This window comes from Anopheles gambiae, chromosome 3, assembly GCF_943734735.2.
Source record: "Anopheles gambiae chromosome 3, idAnoGambNW_F1_1, whole genome shotgun sequence".
NCBI lineage: Eukaryota > Metazoa > Arthropoda > Insecta > Diptera > Culicidae > Anopheles > Anopheles gambiae.
This window is the reverse complement of record NC_064602.1, coordinates 24,935,136-24,956,704: the sequence shown is the minus strand read 5'-3', so window position 1 is coordinate 24,956,704 and position 21,569 is coordinate 24,935,136. Positions and strand designations below refer to the sequence as shown.

General features: G+C 41.9%; 1 protein-coding gene and 1 long non-coding RNA gene across 2 annotated transcripts in view; both read left to right on the top strand.

Moving 5' to 3' along the window:
- LOC133393418 (uncharacterized) overlaps positions 1-21,569 on the top strand; it is a 62,228-nt gene that overhangs the window by 4,249 nt on the left and 36,410 nt on the right. The window lies entirely within an intron of this gene.
- On the top strand, positions 598-4,392 carry LOC133393215 (nuclear transcription factor Y subunit gamma-like). Its single transcript, XM_061657016.1, has 2 exons — positions 598-3,312; positions 3,376-4,392. Exons 1-2 carry the CDS (start codon positions 2,635-2,637, stop codon positions 3,445-3,447), a joined length of 750 nt encoding a protein of 249 aa, XP_061513000.1. The 5' UTR covers positions 598-2,634; the 3' UTR covers positions 3,448-4,392.

The following is a 21,569-nucleotide window of genomic DNA, read 5'->3' as shown; positions in this document are numbered from 1 at the left end:
CATCGACTCATGACGGGTTCGTGTCGTTCCTTCCACGCTATCGGCCACACTCTGGCCACACTGGTGACGAATGATGTCACTCTGGATGGCATGAGCTTTCCTGGTCGCTCGATCGTTCGATTTCGTCGGACGTCGCCGGTGTCCTCTGGTTTTCCAATATCTTTGCATCAGTGTGCCTACCTTTCCGTTTTTGCGGGCGTTTTACTTGTTCTCATTTATTCTACTTACCCCGAAACGACTTCATGGGACACGATTTTAGCGCGATCATCACGGATCGAAGTCTTTCCGTGGTGGACCGTAGCTTTGGACGAAAAAGATGAAAAAGCTGAGATAGAGCAAACTTATGTTAATTATTTATTGTGAGCATTTTATGGTGACTGGGCTTCATGCGATGATGGTCAGCGACGACCTGGCCTATTGCATGGGCCTGTTCAATGGAAGTATTCTTGAGTATAAATAAGTTAACACTTACTGTTAATGGAGCTCTTGTGACAGTTGCAGCTAAAGGCATCAATCAAATATACTATTTTGTTTAAATGTGTGAAATAATACAAAAATTAATGATACGGCCAACCAGGCCGTCCTTACGAGAAATAAAAAAAAAATAATAATACAAAACCGGAATCTGTATCAATACATAGAAAACATTAATTATGTTTCTGTTTGTAAGTTAACATAAAATGATTGGTCAAGAATGATAAACATGTTGGCAGTCATTGCTAACTTATCCGAGCCTTTAAACACCGAGGGCAATTCAAAACTTAATCCCTACTGCTGTGATAACGAACGTGTAGCCACACCGTAGAGGTAGTTGAACGTCACCTTCACTCACTCGCACCTTTTTTTTCTAAACGATCAACGATCTTCGACTCAAACGATCAAGATAACTGCACACAACTGTGTCCTTGTCAGACGGACAGACAAATACACGAACCAACAAGACACAGTAGAACAAAAAACCACTGCCAATCCACTGAACAAAGGCACACAAATATCACCACCAGTAGGATAGTTGGATAGTTGTTGAGATGATCTTTGGGAGTTGAAAGTGAGATTGAATCAACAACTGGCTCGGACACCACCGGGAGCAACAACATACGAATCTTCAAACGAAATCAAATACTGCGAGTCGATAGAAAATGGGGGAACAAGACCCACGAACGGGTTAATCATTTGTTCAAGTCAAGTTCAATCTCTATGGCAGTGACGCAAGCGATCACCCGTCCTGAGCGAAAGATGTACATCGGTGATCGCGATCGTAAAAGAACTTCCGATGAATTCTGGGAGATGTGAGTGAGAGTGAGAGAATGTTTTCAAAGCTGACACTGACAAAGCGACGACAAGGTCGTTCTAGCCCGCGGGAGACGTATGTACAGAACGCCTTACGAGAGAAAACACACATACTGGTAGACAGAGAGTTTGCATATGCTGACACATTTTGATTTTATACCGGTGCCATGTGTTGCGTGGCATGAAAGAGAGACGAGAGAAGATCTTTACCTCACTCTTTTCATTATTTAGCGAATAGAGTGGTATGTTTGAAGCATTGTTTGCATTGTTTGAATAAGGATAAAATTTTGCTATCTATTTGTTGCGATCATGGTACAGAAATGATGCATGTAAGGCATTTAACTTCATTCCTAGTGACAACAGTGAGAACATTCATCTAAAAGAACCACTTTACGCACACAAATGCAAAGCAATGCTTTGCCAGATGTTGCATACACGTATGCGGATGAATGCGCAACTGTCAAACAATGTTGCGCATAGTTTTGCGTTTACATCCCACGCTTGAGTGGGCAGATAATTTTTATGTTTCTTTGTAACATTAAATATATTCTATATTTGTTAGTTACCATTGAACTGCGTTACATGTAATTATTTTTATTTTTTGGTGTGCTAAAGCACTGTGCAGTTTTTACCGAGATAAACGAATATGTATTGCGACACCAAGCCACAGCACTTGAGCATAGGACTGGCAAACGGAACGCATCGGACGCGTATGCAATAAACATCAACGCTGCTTGGTCATAACTAACACAAAGCTGCTTATGTGGTGGCCAATCATTACAGGTGTCCGTTTGTGTAGGGTGTTTGTCGGCATTTTTCTACCTTTCGTTCCGATTGGAAAGGTAAAGGACGAGTGAGTGCATGTGTGTGAGTGTAGTTTGTTGTGGTATGCGTTGCTGTAGCGTTGATTTGTGTATGGGAAGCAGACGAACATTCTATGTCATTGATCGCAGATCGTCTTAAGAGCTACGAGGGTGAATAATTTTTATTGTATCGTTTAGCATTAATGACAAAAGAATGCTGAAAGTGTATTACGAGCTGTAGTAGAAAATTTTTATTAAATGCGCACAGTAATATCAGTAGACTGTCCAAAGATCGCATTTGTGCACAAGATCATACATACACGCACACACTCTCATACACACACACACATGCCGATACATGAGATCAAACCGGCGCTCGTTTCCTATTCGTTAATTCCTTCGTTGATGCTCTAGCGATTGGGTAATAAAATAGCAAATAAGAACAGCTTATTACCTGTTATACGCATTTTTGATAAGTAGCCAAGGTGCCCCAATCACAACAATCTCTTGGATAGACATCCTTTACAAATTTGGGAACGTAATGACGCCTCGAAAAAAACCGTCTGATGAACCATCCATTTCACAGCAAAATTTTACAAATTTCTGGCCTAACGTAATGCGAGAAATTGAGCGAATGAACAAAATTGATACAGCTCATCCAGTGTTTCCACTCTCGCGCATTAAGAGAATAATGAAGATTGACGAAGAGGTGCCAAATATAGCCTACAATGTTAGCTCCCTATTAGCGAAAGCGAGCGAAATATTCATCCAGGAATTGACACTGTGTGCATGGCTGCAAACTGAAGCTAGCAATCGGGCAACGTTAACGCGCAAGGACATCGCGAAGGCCACTGAAAAGTATGAGCAGTTTGATTTCCTCATGGACATTGTGCCGCGAAACAAAAATGAGGCGGAAAAGAGCGTTGTTGATACGGAGGATACGCAAGACGAGGATAGCAGCGAGGAAGTGGGTTGCACAAATTGTGCAAAGGAAGGGACCAGCTGCGAGGGACCGCGGTGTGGCTTCCAGCAGCCCGAAATACAGCCTCGAAATGCTGAGAGTGCAGCAGAGGGCCACGATGATACGGTGACACACGTTATTCCAATTGTTGTACCACATAGTGGAACAGGTTCAACCGATGAGCAGGTGCCTATCAATCAAACACTTCAACTGTTTTTGCAAATAATAACACCGACAGGTGAAATATCGCATGTGCCGGTAAGTTCAAAGTTGTTAATATAGCTTCAATTAGTTGACAAACTCATCTCACTATATTCACAGATCACGATACCTCAAGACAACCTGACCATCACAGAAGTGGTTGATCCCGAAGCTACACCAAATTATATGTAATGGAATGGCATACAGACGGCACCGACTGTCAATTTTTTTTTTGGTTTTTTTTTTAGTTTGCATTCAACAAATTTGACAATGCAAGAGCAGCTATCAATCATACAAAGAGCGGTAATGCTAGCAGTTGCAGCAGATATGCCATATAAAGCACCATTTATGAAGGAGTTTGCATGGAGCAATATTTTACATCGATTTTTTTTTAATTTTAATTTGGTATAAACTATAAAAAGTATGGCTTAGCCATACAAGTGCCTTAAACTTATGTCCTCTTACTGAGAATCCTTATCCTTATTTGAAAATTTTAGTTTTTATATATGTCTATGAGAATTATTTCGACTTTTTTTTACATTTGATATCATTTAAAAGTGAAGACATTATATTATATTGATATTACTACCATTTAAACATAGACATTGGGATATTTAATCATATTTACCACCAACAATATGCAGAAATTTAGATTAAATCAAACTAGGGTAGGAAACTACTTTCGTTATAGAAAACAAATTACAAAAACCAGCAAATCAAACGGTATCAAACAAAAATCCCGCATTTTCAAAAAGTATTATTCTTTACGGAATGTAAAACCACTTAAAGTGACAGTGTTCCATCAGAACAAGCATGTGCAATTAAGGTTAGTGTAACATCGCACCGCAGAATCCCGTGAAGCTATTACTTGTAAAGAACTATTTTTGCAGAAGGCCATCAATCAACATAGCAACACGTTTACACAACTACAATAGCAATCGTAAGTAAGGTAGATCATGATCACGGTAGAAGATTTTTGAAAATTTGTTAAGAGCATTAAACGATGAAGTTCATACAATGTGATTGCTATTCGGTAAGAATTTCTAAAGCTACACCTTTTTAAATAGCAAAATACTAAAATAATACACATGGAATCCTTTTTCAATGGAATAAAATTGCTTCATTTTGGCACTGCTATCTTTCCATGCGTTAATTCTTTTGGCCATGTAATATATTGTGCATAGTTCTAACATGAGTTACTTTATGATAAACGATAACACAGTCGTTCCAGTGATAGATTAGCATATGCTAGAAACACAATATTCATCACAATCACCATACAACTGCGAGGACTGGTTATGTTTGCTTCCTCCATCGATTGTGTTGGTGTGATTGGGGCGTTGAGTAACACCACTACAGTCGATGAGATGGATAACAAGCCACCAACGTGCTTCCTTGTCAGACGCGACCCTACTATAACGTATCAACTTCTTCTCCCGTTTGATAAATAGTTTGTTTAGGCATTCGTCGCGTTGTGTGTTTACAATAGCGTCGATAAATTTGTACCAGACCGCCGGACCGACTGACGCTGAGCAGCGTCTTTTGCGTTCAACATATTTTAACACTTGTTTGAATGAGGACAAAAATAGAATCTTGATTGCAGCGACCACTTCACAAGCTGACCGATCAAACTACCGATAAACGATTGAGCAAAGTAAAATAAACCAAACGCGTCGTTCAATCGAATCGTTCGACGAAACATACGTAGAGATAAAAGTAAAAGAAAAAAAGTAAACAACTACACGAATCGGACGAAGCTTTTGTACGTATGAATGTAGATCTTATCCCACGTGTTGGCTTCCGTGGAATGTCCAAATTTTGACACGTTCCTCTCACTCGCGCTGAAAGCGACCATGGCATGGGCGAGCGTTTGTTTCGTCTTTCAATTTTATTATTTTCATCTCCTAATCTGAGCTCGATCATCAGTCAACGAACGAGACCGACCTGTCAGAATTCGTAATAACCTGTAATAAACGAGTCCGTGTCGTAGCCCAGCGTGGACGATCGGTGGTGGAGCGAGGCACAGGCTGAGACCGTTGTCGATGTTAATGCTGATTCAATCGATATTCAATTTTTCTTTCAGAGGTCTCATTGTGCTGTTGTGTTTTTGAATCTGGTTTTTTGGTCGCAAAAGGTGATAGGATCTGAGACAGGTTTGTGGTGGTATTGGTGAAAAGGTGCTCGAATCCTTATCATGCTTCTCAAATCGGAGGAGTGTTGGAAGCTCACTTGAGCAGTTTTTATAAGGTATTCGAGCAGTTAGGAACAACGACCTCAATTTACTGGTCGTGTGATGACGCCATGATCATCACTCGACTTGCAGCAAGTGCTTGTGACAAGAGGTTCTCCGCTGAGCCCGAGTAATGCATCAACGACGTCAAATATCGATACAGTGCTGTGGTGTCTGTTTAATTTCAGCTTCGATCGAAAGGCAAGATAAGCTTAGCTCGAGACATCGAGTGGCTTGTGGAAAATGATCTGTTCTCGGCGAAGTTCTTCGTCGGGGAAATTAACTCATCTGCTCTTTTAGTAGCGATAACTGCAAAACGATCGAACGATCAACGAACGATTGCTTATCGGGACTTGGTATGGTGTTTGGAGCTGGACAGCGTGATCTGCTCTCAAATAATTCATGAATAATCATTGCTTTTTCTTTCAGGTTTGAAAATGGTATGGTTTCGCCTATCAAATACGATGTTGTGCCGTTCTATAATCTAGACGGTTGAGAGTTGCTTCAAAGGGCGTTGAGGCTGATTAAAAACAGACATAAAGTGCTCGAAACGATCATGCATGGAAACACAAATCCATTTCATCTGTGTTCCGATAAGCAATGAAGATGATCATCTTTCATATGGGGCGTTAGCTGTCGATGATGGAATGTCAGAACCATTGAACTTGCATGATAACACTCGGCGGCAATTGTAGGCTGCTACACAGCAAGAGAAAACATACATATCAGCTCAGGGAGGAAGGAATTGCAGCATCTTATTTGTTTAAAAAATGTGGTGGATTGATCGCGTCCAAATTTTCGTGTCGATATGCGGGGATGATAATGTACAAAGAACATGAAATATACTTTGAACCAGTGTGAATGCAGTCGATGATACAATGCCACATTGGACATTTAAAATCCGGTAGTGTTTCAGACAAAAACAGAAGCATGATAGAGTCTTCATTAAATACGAGAATATGGTCATAAAACTATGTGTACCATTTTCCAACTACCATCGAGATCATTGACATCTTCCCTATCAGTTGATGCTTTATAAAGGGTCTATTCTTGTTGTTGACTTTGTGTTTCCGTTCAACCCTCTGAAAGGAAAGAGATTATTTTGTGAGTTTTCATGCACTGTTGCATGATAAAGTAAATCTACAAAGCATCCGACTGATCTGAAGGGTGGTGATTTCCTATTTTAATTTTTCAACACTTATGAACACGTACGATGGTATTTGAAAGTATCAAGACGAATATGAGGTAAAGTACAGTTAGGTTTAATGTGTCTGAACCACGTAACGCATGCTTCTCAGACACTTATCAATCAATCAGTTCCTTTTCTTTCTGTATTTCTATGTTTAAAAGCTACAAAGAAAATGTACAATCGTATGGAGGTTACAAGCCGTAGACACTTTAAAGACACATTATTTGAAGAGTGCCAAACTTGACATGCATCGCAAACATTTACGGAGCAGAACATGGGCAATAATATGAAGAAATCAATTAATCTGTTTTCCTCCAATGCCTCTACACGAATTGAAGAATCCAAAGGACTCCTTATCATCAATATGTTTGACAACAGGTTGTGTTATTGTTCTGATCAGTGGGGGGTTTTCTGCGATTGGGCCCTTGGTTTGACATGCACAGTAAACGAACGATTGGATGCAAAAGTAATCTACTATCGAAATGCGTTTCAAAACCAACGCAATTCTGTTCGAAGTTCAATTTCAAGATGGAACGATGCTCAAAAGAAATGTCTGTGTTCAACACACAGCCACATCAAATGTCAAGGTATCGCGAAGTAATCTGGTGAATGGCATTCGGCCAGATGAAATGTTTTATTTTTCACTCCCATTCGCTGTAAGTAGCTTTTCTGGTTCGAAGTTTGTTATCTCGTCTAAGTTTCGCTAGCTTGGATGCTCAAGAAACGAATAGACGATACAGGAGGGCGGCTATCGGCTTTAGAGAAGTCGTTGAACGATAAGCCAAAATTTCAAGAAGTAACTCCAGACGCGTACGATGCTCCTCAAGGAAAAGGCAGAGGACATGAGAATACAAAAACAATCTACCCCTCCCCAATGAATGGGGAACCGATCCAAATCGCACGTTGGCGCAAGTTCCGAAGAATAACAATGAAAAAAACGACCACATCGACATTGGCGTCCGCACAAACACGTCAGCTCGCCCATGCCGCATAGATCCGCGCCACAGATAGATCCATCCAATGTTATCAAATCATAATTTTGCTTATGGCCCGATATTTTGGCTCCTTTAACGATGCCGCCGTTTGGTGTCCATCGCTGGTTCTTATTGTTTTTCCACCTTCCACGACACCAGCGAGAGAGAAAGAGGAAACTTGTCTAATTTACATTTTTATGAAACAATGCTTCTCCACGGAGGGAGGAATTCCGGGATCCGTCGGACGTTGTTAGAGGGCTCTCTGTTCTCTTGCCGACGTACCGATGTGGCGTTGTTTCCGGTCAGAATGCAAAGCGCACGAGCTGATGGTTTCGTACAACTTTTGCATTATGCCACACACACAAAAAGCAACAGGGGACGGCCGAGTGAGAGATTAAATAAAACTATAACGATAAAGGGATGGAGGGAATGGTCCCGCCGATAGGTGTATCTGTGACCATTAAGCATGTAGAAAACTTTGGCCAAATGCTTCTGCCCCCGTCCCTCAAAAGCTCGCAACACTTATCGGCTATTGATATCTACTTATTTATCATATTTATATTTCTTTTCGTTCCACGACGGGACGTGCCCACCTTGGGAGTCTGTTTTTGGAGGTTTCGGCATTCAGTGTGCCTTTGCCGCTTATCTTGGAGTGTTTTTGGATGACTGAGGGGAGCGAGTGTATCGGAGGAAGCGTAGATGTTGTGGTCTGTTTTGCTTTGTTCCCGTCCGCCAGAGCCAGGGGAGTAGTAGGAAGGTTTGGCAGTAAGCAACAGATAGGTTTTTCATTGGCAAAAGACATCAGATAGATTTGGAGATGGTTCTACTTTTGCGTCTGTATAACTTACACAATTATCCTGGCATTCCAAACAAATAACAAAGAAGAGCAAAAAGAAATCTGAGGAAAAGTTTAGTTATATTTGTGCATGTTATTTCATACCCTCTTAGCAATATTTCTAAAATAGATTTAAACATTTACAGCTTACAACATACCTTATGAATTTTTGGAATCCTCTGTTTGTGTTCTTTTTTCAACACGCATAAATTGATTCCACATTACCACCACCTTCGAGCGTGGTCTCTTTCCACCGTATAATCCCATCTGCTATCTCATCTCACAGAACGGCAGCGGCCGAAAACCATGCAGCCAAACCAGCATCTCTCTCGGCGACTGGCAGGAAAGATAAGCAAAGCTTTTAAGAGACATTACACTCCACTCGATCTCCCATCGTGCCGCCGCCTTTGACCAGATAGGTGACCGGATTTAAGGCCAGATACGCCAGAATGCCGAAAGAGAGATGGAAGCGTAGATTTCGTACGTTAATTGATTAATTATCGATACCCGGTTTCATTGCGAATGAAGGGAGGGTAAGAGAGAGAGAAAGAGTTTCTGTTCCAACATGGCCTAACTCTTCCAATCGAGGCGCCTTGTATCCCAGCATTTGGCTTGGAATGCACTACGCACGCACGAGCACACACGTACATACCAAGGTCAACCAATTTGTTCGACGAAAGTGCAACCTTCAAGGCAAACAGTGTCGGCTTCCTTCCGTTCCAGCTGCCTCGTCCGTGCCACGTTGCCTGATTGTGGCGGGGTGCGTTTTATGTTAATTGATGTTATTTTTCATGCCGATAAGACGCCGCGTACTAATCTCATGATCGCAACTCACTGTAAGTTGGAAGGTTTGCAAAGGGAGGGAAGGTCACTGTGATCCGGGAGGTAGAAGGAATGATCACTTCTCTAGAAGAAACAGGCATCGATACAGGGTTTACCAAGTCACTTTGCGATGTGAGCTGCACAATTCATCTCACTTGAGACGTATTTCTATTCTGACGTGCTACTTCATTTGGCCCGAAATAATTTTCTATTCCGCCGCATTCATTTTCATCCATTATATGAAGTCTTTTCACAGGGGATGTTAGCTGGAGCCGTCCGCGATGTTTACATTTTTTTCAAAAATAAATTTTTGGGCTTTTAGTGCTGATTTGTGATACAACTATGTTGTTTAACAAAGAATAGAAGTTTTTCTTTGCTCCGCTGTAGCATTCTAGCCGAAATATGGGTTATTCATTGTTTTATTAGCAGATTTGACTGAGCAGGTTCAACTGCTAATAACTCAATGAATAACCCATGTTTCGGCTAGAATGCTACAGCGGAGCAAAGATAAACTTCTATTCTTTGTTAAACAACATAGTTGTATCACAAATCAGCACTAATAGCCCAAAAATTTATTTTTGAAAAAAATGTAAACATCGCGGACGGCTCCAGCTAACATCCCCTGTGAAAAGACTTCATATAATGGATGAAAATGAATGCGGCGGAATAGAAAATTATTTCGGGCCAAATGAAGTAGCACGTCAGAATAGAAATACGTCTCAAGTGAGATGAATTGTGCAGCTCACATCGCAAAGTGACTTGGTAAACCCTGTATATCTTACTCCCGCAGGCACCGACTCTAGCAAGTAAAAACGTATGCACTCGATTATCGCATTTGTGTTTTATTCAATATATACTTCTGGCATGGTGTTGGTTCGATCGCTCAGCCTCTAAGTCAGCTGACGTCTTTTGTAGTGGTACGTATGGGTGATCATGTTGGTAGTAGTGGTGGTCCTCTGGTACATAGACACCCCCAGATTGAGTTAATCCACCCCTTTCCTGAGCATTGCAATCCAACACTCAGCCTGAGTTTGAATCAGCCAGGGACATCTGGCATAGATTGTAGTCTAACGAGAGCAGCTGTCTATGTCTGTTCCTTTCGCTCTCGTCTCTGAACTCGAGATCGAATGGTCGGGTGTAATCCGGTGGACGATCATAAAAAATGCTTCTAAACCGAATGCTTTTTAGATAAACTGTTTGAGAGTGTATGTGTGAGAAGTCCTTGGGCGGATGGTTTGCTTGCTACACGGCATTCACGTCAAGTGCCCACGTGATCCGTATCAGCATTTGGCGGATTCAAACCTGTGCCTGAATGTATAGGTCGAACGATATGACGCCTCAACAAATAGTGAAACTAACGCGTGTGTTACAACTTCAAGCATAAATAAGAAACTAATGAAATGGTCCAAAAAATTTACAGTCTTTTTGATATTCAACTATTAAACTTTTCTATTTGCTATAGAATAATTACCGTTCATTCTCATTCTATCAGAAACCTTTCTCTGGAACTTTTCTTTTCTTGGAGCAGAATCAGAATTCCAATTGATGGGAGAGGCCAGGACGAGGAAGCTTATTTGCAGATTAATTCGAACAGGCGGAAACTTTTGCCTTCGTTTCCCATCGCCCACTGTCGCTCTGTGGTCGTTAGAGATTCCCGCTTCACTATCCTTATCTGCGAGAGGAAAAAGTGGAAACTCTTTTTCGTTTCGTTTTGGTTTTGCTTTAGCGATCAATCAGTAGGACTCGGTGAGGTTTTTTTCCCTCTACACTCTGGCCAGAGCATTTCCCATTGAATCTTCGCAAGAGTTTTCTTTTATCTACTTTCGGGATGCATTTTTTGTTGGACTTTTCAATCCTTGGCTTCCAGGCTTGTGGTTTGAGCTGGATTCGTCCTGAGTGCAATTTGTGTCTGGGAGATGCTGCGGTTATCGTGCCACCCGATGCGGTTTGTCTTAGTGTTTGATGGACAAATTAGCTTTCGCTTGGTAATGGCACACCCCGATGGCAATGAAAGTGTTGGGATAAAGAATCTGCTAGCCGGAAGCGGCGAAGGACACACTGCTGGGGAAAGAAAAAGTGTTCAACAAGGACCACCGGGCACAAGTTGAATGAATTTGCTTTTGACAAATTAACTTCGTAATCACTTTAGAGATGGCAGGAAAGAAATCTAGCAATTTTTCATTCGGTTACAATCTTCCGTTGCGTGAGGAGACGGTCAGACATATCATGTCTTGTGTCAGAGGAATAAGGTTTGATTTATTTCTATTTTTTTATTACTCAGTTCAACTCAAGAAAATTTCGTCCCAAAATAGAGCCATTGAAACACGTTTGGAATCTATGTTTATGGCAAAACATGATAAAAGTGTCTCCAACGGATCATCATCACAGTCTTGTTATCATCGTCATCGTTACCGTACCGGCATTTGTAAGTGAGCGTTAGACGGACGGAAGTACGTGCACTTGTTGCGATCTCGGTCAAAGCACGTACTCCTCAAGACGAAATGCGATAACAGCGCATGGCGAAACAGAGAAGACGACAGAGAATTAAAGGGAGTAGAATTACTCCAACACCATCGTGACCTACCTCTTTGAGATGGGCAAATTGTATGTTTGTTTGGGTTTTAAAACGATTGCAAGGAAGTCAGCAAAAAAGTGTATTTCGTTCCAGTTTCTAATCAGCTTGAGGGCGCTTAGTTACAGTTTGACAAAAAATCATCATATCAAAATAATTATTTGGCTGCATGATGACGAATGTCCGACCACCAGTTGACTGTAATCAACATATTAGATTCTGGAACGTTCATTTGGCATAGTCAATTCTTACATCGATGCGATTCGTCAGAAGAACCAACCACGATGTCGCTACTCATGCTATCATCTGATCTTGATCGGTCTCTGTGACGATGTGATCGCTGGTCTGTTGGTTAGTAATGTGACCGCTAAACGTTTGTTTACATCAAAGCCGGATGATTCACAAGAAATGTCTGGAAATATTGTCTAATCTTGAGTTGACAAAAAAGGCAAGCATTAATTAGTTGCTAAAAGATTGCAAAATCGGCAACATTCAGCTTTTGTGTGCACGAGTTTGTGCCAATCAACTTGTTTTCAAATAAAGATTTGACTCGTTGGATGTCTAATTTTCTTTTTGTTCATTTGACCTCTAATCGAAAACTCTTTAAAATACGTTTTGAAAGGTCTTCATCGTAATCCTTCCAAAAAGCAAGTTTCAAAGTGTTTGGAATGTATATTAAAATGTTTATTGCTTTTTAGCGGCTTTTGTCATTGACGCATCATGCCGAAAAAACGACTATAATTCATCGTCCGATTTATCAAATCGTTGTCTCATTTATATTAATATGGATAACGTGATAGCACTGAGTGCTATTGTCCCGGCCAGCTATCGGACAGAGTCGCGGGATGGAGCGTCCCGCCGTCGGGTGTCTGAAAGACAGCGAGACTTGGGTATCAAAACTGGTCTTGTCCGGAGGCGTTTCTGTGGCGCCTGCAACGAGTCCCTTCACTGTGCTCAATCTTTGGACGAAAAGTCCATTTGCGCGCGACTCCGTGGAAGGCTTGAGGGAGTAGGAGCGTTCCGGTGAGATAAAGTTTCCCAGATTAACCTACGGAGAGTGCAGCTCGTGCGATAAGACGGTAAAAAGCAGTCCTCACTGTCTGGGGACGCTCCGATGCATGACGTCGACACGCAAGGTGATACTGGGAGGCGTCCAGAGCGAGACCAGCGGGTGATTTGTACGGAAAGGAATGCACCAAGCCAACAACGACGAAGCAGGTAGCAAGTGAGATGAGGAAAGGGAATATTCGACTGTACAGCATACAATGTTTGATATTGAAATATCTTTAGTTTACCAAATTTTCTTGAATGTTTGATGTTTGAGTGTTGTTTGTATGTTTCTTAGTAACTACCGTTTAACATTCAAGCCTTCAGAGGATTTTACAAAAATGCTTCAACCTTATCCACCCGATAACTCGTGAATGCAACGGAAAGGGCAGCTCGTTGAATGCACCAAACAAGGAAGAAGGTTCTCTCTTCTCCACTGGCGCCAAAGTGTCGAAGATGAGCCGTCGCACGGGATAAGACGCCAACAGCTCTGCCCTCGATCAACTGATCATTCCCGTCGCTCTTATTTGGCCCATACAAGTCGCTTCGCCAAGATAAGCAGCCTCTCGGCTTTTGGGGCTCTTTTAACGCGCCAACACACTGCACTGCGGTGGTAATAATAATATCAAATTGCAATAAATTTGCTACAGCTTGTTTCCAGTTGCAGTTTTTTACATCTTTTCGAACGCCATCCAATCGGTTTGTACCAAAGAGGATGCTTGCAGCCAAATCGAACACCCAACCCCGAGGCGCGCGCGCGCGGTGTCTCGAAATTCGGCAACGGGCTGTGAGCTTTCTTTGCCTGCAGTTGGTGTTGCATCGTAACGGGAAAGACATTGCACCATCTTTATCTATGGAAAGGGGCGGAGAGGAGACAGACTGGAATGCAGGGAAGGGGGATTCTAGAGATAGCGACACGTCGACGTCTTGGCGCTCTACTCGTTGCAGGATGTAGCGGGATGCTTCGATGGGAGTCGCTGTGTTGCCTTGCGGGACAGCTCCATTCTCAGAATCGGTCCATTTTCCAACGCGATAGTCTTATCCTGAATGCTCCATCCTCGTGCTTGATATGGGTCGAAGGAAAGAGGAATTCGACGAGGAGAAGGAGAGAACAACGAGGTCTCGAGCATCCCCAAACGACACTATCAAGGAAGTAAGCAGTTTCTCTTTGCACGGTATCGTTGATGCTGTTGTTGTTGGCCGTTCTGTGCTAAGGAGTCCTTGGAGCTCTACGAGCCAGGGAGGGCTCTGAATCAACGTCCTATCGCTTTATTTTCACTCGTCTTGGTAGTGGAAGCATTATTCGTGCTTCAACCAGTGTACCAGAGAAATATTTTTCTTATCCTTTATTTTCCCGCGAGTCCACCATCCTGAATCCTTTTCTCTTTTTCCGAAAGTAAGCCGTATGCAAAATACAAGTAAAGCATTCTACTGCAGGATCAATACAACATCTCTCTCTTTCTCTCAGCACATAGATAAGACATAAAGAAAATCCTTTAGCTTGTGCTATCGCTGCATACACATTCGTATATCTCAAGCAATTTCTCGTGAGGAAAAGACATTTCTTACGGCTTGTGTTATGCAGCGATAGCGTTAGAAGGATTGAGTTTTATTGAATTAGTGTAATAGCCCATAGGATGACTCAACTTTTCTCACTTTCACATAGGAATGAACACAATCCGTCAGAAAAGCCATGACCATGGTGGTTCTCTCCATTTGCATTGTTGATATGGGCTGACAAGCGGTAGAGTTCCTTCTCCAGACGTGTGTGCTGCTTGACTAAAAAGGTTTCTTGAGAGCATGTTCTGCTTCATTCCAATAAGCATTTAGCCATGATACACGATTTCTATCGTCGAACGACTAGTTTTGTTGGAGTTTCGAAGATATGAGGAGCAAAGGAATAAGATGTCTCCGTCGGTCAGGGTGTTGGTGAATCGATTGAGGTAATAGCAAGGTGGAAGGAAAATGAAGCTCTCTCGATACAGTATTGTCCTTGTGAATAGTCCTACAACAGTCAAGAGCTGTTGTTTCAGGCTTGCCTCGAGTTGTGTTGCTCATTTTCAGGAATGTATTCCGTCTCCATCTGACTCTTTCTCTGATTGCTATCAGATCCACACACACACACACATTCTGCTGACGGTTGTACATTTGCTTACACGAGATAGGGTACCACAAGCTTCTTTGCTCTCACCATCCTCCAAAAACACCACATTCACCAACACCACGTTTTGGCTAGAGCTGAAACAATAGTCCTCACACATCAAGATGGCTCCAAATGCTGCGGTTGTTGCTTCTGGTTGCATAAAGCCACTCAACGGCATACAAAAGCGTAATGAGACATGGTGTTGTGATCGTTTTTGGCATTGCTTCAATAGTTATATCGACTGTTGAGTTTGGAGGTTAAGAAAACGTTTTAGTAGGATGCCAAAGATGTGGCAAATGGCGTTTGGCGCGGTGTACTGAAGATGTAGAACGGTGTAATGCACTTGTAGGATGTGGTAATAATACATTGATGTGCGGTAATAATACCCATGGGTGGAAATAACTGTCAGTTAGAAGTGAAAGTTTGATAATGGAATAGGTGGTCTCTTGAATATTGGCTATTTTCAATGTATGTTGTCTAGTCTTTACCCATTCCTGCATCCCATGTGTCAAAAGAAATAAAATCATATCAAAAGCGTCTCCACGGTCAATCAAAATTCATTCGTTGGTTTACTGTACACTCAGTTACAGAAAACCAGACTGTGTATAACCAATCTCAGAATAATCCTTTGCATCAGAATAGGCATGTATCATTGAACTATTCGTAGAAGATGGACGCTTTCTCTGCAAGTTTATCTATAATGAAATCTTATCGTTGGCTGGACGCCATTTCCTTCCACTAATCCCTCTCGACCGTTGGACGGTTTTTCATTTGTTGGCAACAAAACTCTTTGTTTATGTCTTTTTGAACATTCAGCGCCATCGTGGTCGTTGTATGTCCGATTTTATGATTGTATGTAAGCGTCTGGTTAGCCATTTGGTTATCTTGTGTGTCATGAAGCCAATCGTTCTTATTATGTTATGTGTTTTCTGGCATGAATGGAACACCGAATCTTCACTCTGACCTATCGCAGAAGATTGCCTTTTAGTTTCACATGTTCCTTAGATACTTAAAAATCTCGTTTAGCATGTGCATTAATCCTATTGCCGTTTTAATTTAAGTGTTGCTCGTAGTGTGTTGTTTGCTTTCAGTTTTCTTATCATCACCACATCACAAATATCTCCTGAATTGCTAAAGCCTTTAAGCTCAGTATTCGCACAGGATTCCGCTTGAAACTGAAACTCAATCCATCTCTGCGGAAAACGAGAAGGCAAGAGCGGCGTCAATCAGATGGAGATGCTACCGTTTTGATTTCGCCACGCGAATACACGACAAGTGATCGATCATTTTGACATTTGATACGCCAATCGTCTGCTTTGATGCCGTACGCGTGTTTGTTTTGTTGGTTGAGATGATGTTGATGTTGTTAGTAGCGTAGCTCACCAGCGAGAGATTATCAGTAGGCAGCATGGTTGTCAAAGGGTGAACGAAACGTATGCAAAGGGATTACCAATGGCTGGAAATATGGGGTCGATGAAACATGGGCAACATGACGAGATAGGAGAAAGTTCTTAATGATGTCGTTGGAATGTTTTTCTATGTATTTAAAAGCGATTTTTGAATATCTTTTCTGGCTGCAGCATATTAAAATTATGAAATAAAATAACTTTCAAGCTAATCGAATATTTGTCTGTTCTACTTCTAGGTAAGTCACCAAACTATTGCCAAACTCCAGTAGTAACAGTAAGTCACAATCGATATCATTCACTATAAATCATCCGATACCCAACGGCCACAAAATCTGATTGATTGCGACTAACGCTTATCATCGCTCATGAGTAGAGCCAATGTATGATTCGAGTAATATTCGGAATGCTTATCGCGTGTTCACTGTGTGATTCGCTATTGTAGAAACGTTTGTACGGGTGTGCTTAAACGATTATTGATTATCGGCGCCGGACAGGATGATTCACATTTTGATGAAGCCATGGAATGACTGGTGGAACGGTTCAATTTATCTACCAATAAATGGTTAATGCTGCTCAATCAATGGTGGCGCTATGTGAAACGCGGAAGGATTGTGTGATAAAATGACAAAAGCTATGTGAAAGTTAATCGGATTCGTAATCTGTTATGAGAGCAAGGATATTCTCTTATCAGACGTGAATAATGATACTGTTTCATTATCAGGCCGCGCTTCTACCATTTTGTTTCTGCGTGATAAATGCAATCGTATCGATTAATGAATTATCAAATAAATCCATAAAATTCATATGTCATGCAAAATACCAGAGATAACAAACCAAAGAAAGTCAAGCAAGCAGAAATGTAAATATTGATGGTCTGTTTATTTCGTGCTGGGATCCATATCGGCACCCGGCGTTGTGTGTTACACTTTCCATCTTCGGTAGTTGCCTGAAGTGTTTATGTTTTGGCCTGAAGCACGTGCTTCGTAATGCGAATGGGCGCTATAAATAACGTAGGGTCGGTTTACGACGTTCGACGATGATTTGAAGTGAAAGTTATTGATATAATATTGATATTTTCCGTTTTATGACTGGCCTGAAGTTCAACCGCAGTAGAGAGGCGGACAAGCACGCGACTCGATGGAATGCAGCGGGAACAGATTGATTACGGCTTCTGATAAGGTGCTGTGTGTGGCTTACAGATTGTTTGATTGGAGTGAATTCTAGGAGGTGTGTTTTTTATGTCATTTACTTTGTCATTTTAAACATTCAAGTTTATAAAACGTAGTAATATGTAGATTGAATACTTATGAGAATTGAATTGAAGCAACAAATGCACCATAGTAAAGTTTCCTTGTCTACAAATGAATAAAATGTTCAGAGTTATTTGCCCTTTGACTAGGCATTCTACTGATTTGATCGCTGCATCGAAATCAATGTGCAATAACAACCCAAAACCGAATTCCGTTTTGTCCGCTGTCAATTTCGCACAACTTGTGCCGCTGTTGTTGCAGCTGTTGCTCCTTTCGCTTCCACCACCCCGAAGCGTGTGAGATCCGATCTCGATCGTTACGACAACACAACGAAGGCAGTGGACATCGTTTGGTTAAATCGTCGCACTACTGCACCGACGAAAAGACACAACAAGCGAATGCAGTGACATTTCCAAAAACAAGTCCCTCCCGTGCCAACCTTCGTTCGATGAGGTCCCCATTGCCACGGAACTTTAAGATTCATTGCACCGATTTGGAGTTGGTGAAGTTTTTCATTCACGTGCAGTATGGGCTTATGGTTTGGTTGGTGCAAACGAGGATCGCCATAGACAGTGGTAATAATCGATGAGTATCGGAGCTTTGCTGGCCAATAGCTTTCCTGTGGCGAGAATCACAAGCCCCATTAGAGCGTTTGGCGAGACAAACGGCAGTTTGAACTTTTCTGGAATGTTTGAATCGTTGTTCTATGATGGGGTAATAGGCTTGATTAGTGAATGAATGCAGAAATAAATGGTTGAGTTTGTGTTACTTCTTTTGGCAAAGGAAAACAGTGGTGTTAAACAATGCAACCCACTTCCTGCAAAAAAAAGCAACACATTGATTTTTTAAAGAAAAGTATGTAACAATAAAGCAATGTTTCAATTTGCCCAATTTTGCGTTACCATCAAGTCGTTAACCAAGATAGTGTGACACAACACCACCAAACAATTTATTTCTACTTCCCCAGTAACGAACAACTGGTGATAAATTGAACTATTTCAACCCTGTCTAGTTGTTCTGGAATGCAGACAGGTGTTTTCCATCACTTCTTCCCCGTTTACTTATTCAAATGCTCCAAAACGAACAGTTGTTCAGTGAACAACCCTCGCAACAAGCCTGGAAAAGATCGTTACGTTATTCTACACCCCTTACCATAGATTTCCTCGTTCACTCGTTCTGTTTCAAAATGACACAAACGAAAGCAACTCCACTACAGCACCCACCACCATCACCATCCATCGACTACCAGGGCTCGTTATCAGCTAATTTTGATCTTTTATGGTACAAATTCTTGATTGAAATTTCGTGATAATTACAACATTGTTTGCCTAAGACACTGGAACACTCTCGAGTCTGTGTCGGTTTACTAGCAAGAATGGTACTTTCTGCTAGAGGTTTGACATCGTTTTTTGGGAGGCTCTGTCACCGTCTTCCGAAAACCGTTTCCGCCCGGGAACGAGTGAACATTGTGGGATGATGATGAAGTAGTTCGGGGTGGTGTCGACCAAGCATGGAGAACCAGAAATCAAGGGAAAACCAGCAAACTAAACGATGGCAGTGAGATTTCGGAGCGCAAGGGACGCTTTTCCGGCATGGAATGAGTCGTTAGAATACGATGAACGAACAGAGCGACACAAACCACTGTCAAATGAGTCGCCATCCCTTCTTGCTTTGGAGTAGAGCTTCGGTTTAGAAGAAAAAAGAGAAAGAGAACGATACTCAGCAAAATCGTTCCATGGAGCTTTTCCCCGTCACTCATCGACACAGTCGGTATGTCTTAATCGAGATTTAATTGTACAACATTCGTCAACGGACTTAATCGGTGGAGATACCGGCGAAGCGATAGAGTTGGACAATGATCTGGATAGACTGTGCTCATTTTGGGTGTGCGTGGGATTGTTACAGCAAAAGATGATTTCAGTCTTAGAATGAGACATTTTGGAAGAGCTCACTCCCAACAAAACAATTCAGAAATGAAGTGATTAAAATCGTATTATCATTGTCAGATCATCTTTCAGCGAGTAATAATGATGGAGTCATGTTTTGTGAAAGAAATCTTCGTTGACTTGTAAAGCAATTTAAAGTTAACTTTTCCAAAAACATATTGCTTATCTTGAGAAGAAAAGTGATGTATTGAACAATTTCAACTAGACTTTTAAATCAACTAAATTACGCAAGAAACATTTAACTACCAATTAGACACTCCAGTCACTGAGGGAGATTCAACACCTTTCCAAGCATGAAACGAAGCAGATACTACGTTGAACCTACCCGCAGAAATTGGTCTGCTTGCGCACAAGACTCGCATGAATTATACTAGCCACCTTCCAAGACTTATCGGCGCCAACCCGCAGCGTGTGGCGCAAACATGCAGGTTACCGTATATTACTGCAGGAATCAAGACCCCCAGGAAGTGGCATGCTTGTGTAGCTAGTCTGTCACCTTGACCTCAGTACATGGTACGATGGAAGAAATCTTACGAATGCGGAGAATGTGGTTATTGAATTTGTACCAACATTAGCAGGGGTCGATGTTACAACGACGTCACGTTGTCAGGCCACTTTTGAGTTCAAATTGCTTGGAAAAACAAATAACAGCGAGAAACAATGCAGAATGAAAATTTAAATACTAATTACTTCGCGAACAAATCGTGAATTTTGGGATGAGGTAGTCGGGCAGCTGATTCACAATCAAGCGCTAAAGTGTCTTTAAAAGGACTTTTGCCTCGATGTGGTCTCAGCACGTTTTGCGCCATTAGGGATAATTAGTCAAGCCGCACGATCGTGAGAAATGTATTGTTATCAATGTTGAAGGAGCTTCAATGTGGCGCATAGCTTTAGATTGTTTTCACACAATCTTATTTATATGAAAAGAGTAGAGAACTTGAGGATATTTTAAGTTATTCTAATGATATTTAAACAAATTTTGGATCAATTTCGAAGGCACTTTAATTGCTTCTCTTTTCCACCAACTCCCATCGTTCCATTTTTTCTTTTACTTTGCTGAACCATCGTCCAAAACCACTGCACCGAGGACACGTGAGAATTGCATCACGATGTAGATCCGCACAGGATGATTTCACATGAACTGCTCGCTGGAGCCGGGCTGAAATGGCGCGAAAACGGTCCACAACCACACGATCGCTGGCCGGCGATGACCACGGAAACCTTGAAGCCACCCGCAGGATCACTCCCACCTCGACCACGAAAACCCATATAACACTTTCACGGCTCGTTAAGGTTTATTATTTTCGAGGTTCGGCCTTCTTCTGCACGGATGATTACCGTCGTATCGGGCGAAGGTAGGCGGGCGAACGTATAATCAGCCGAAGCGTGGAGTCGTCGATATCGGGTGGATGATCGCGGAGCTGGCGAATGGAAAATTCGTTTCGCGCGTTCGAACTTCTGTGCTGTTCTGTGTTGGTGTTGGTCTCGTTCGCCCATGCTTGCCTGGTTTACGTGGCCCATTCATCGTAAGTCTTTTTCCTCTCCGATTCCTCGGGATGCAGATTCTGATCGCATCACTCGCACGCTGACCGTTGCATTGCAATTTCCTGCATCGTCCGGTGGAACAGTGTGTCAGCCCGTTTGCTGTGGATTTCTTCAATCACCACTCACTTGGCATCATCTCCAGCACCAGAAGATGAAGGTGATTGTGTGCTCCTTGGGTGTATGGTTCGCCCTTCGCCCATGAACAATGTAGCGGGAAGCTGCCGTTGCTGATTGATCTTATAACTCAGTGAGCGAGGCAGAAAGGACATGGAAATAAATTCAAACAGAAAAACACATAACTTTCCATGCCAGTATCGAATTCGTGTCTTCTGTGAACGGTTATCTCAAAGAG

Bases quoted from the DNA above. Each gene is read 5' to 3' on its own strand.
- LOC133393215 (XM_061657016.1), top strand. From the start codon at position 2,635: ATGACGCCTCGAAAAAAACCGTCTGATGAACCATCCATTTCACAGCAA. The intron at 3,313-3,375 runs GTAAGTTCAAAG...CTATATTCACAG, and splicing joins GTGAAATATCGCATGTGCCG to ATCACGATACCTCAAGACAA.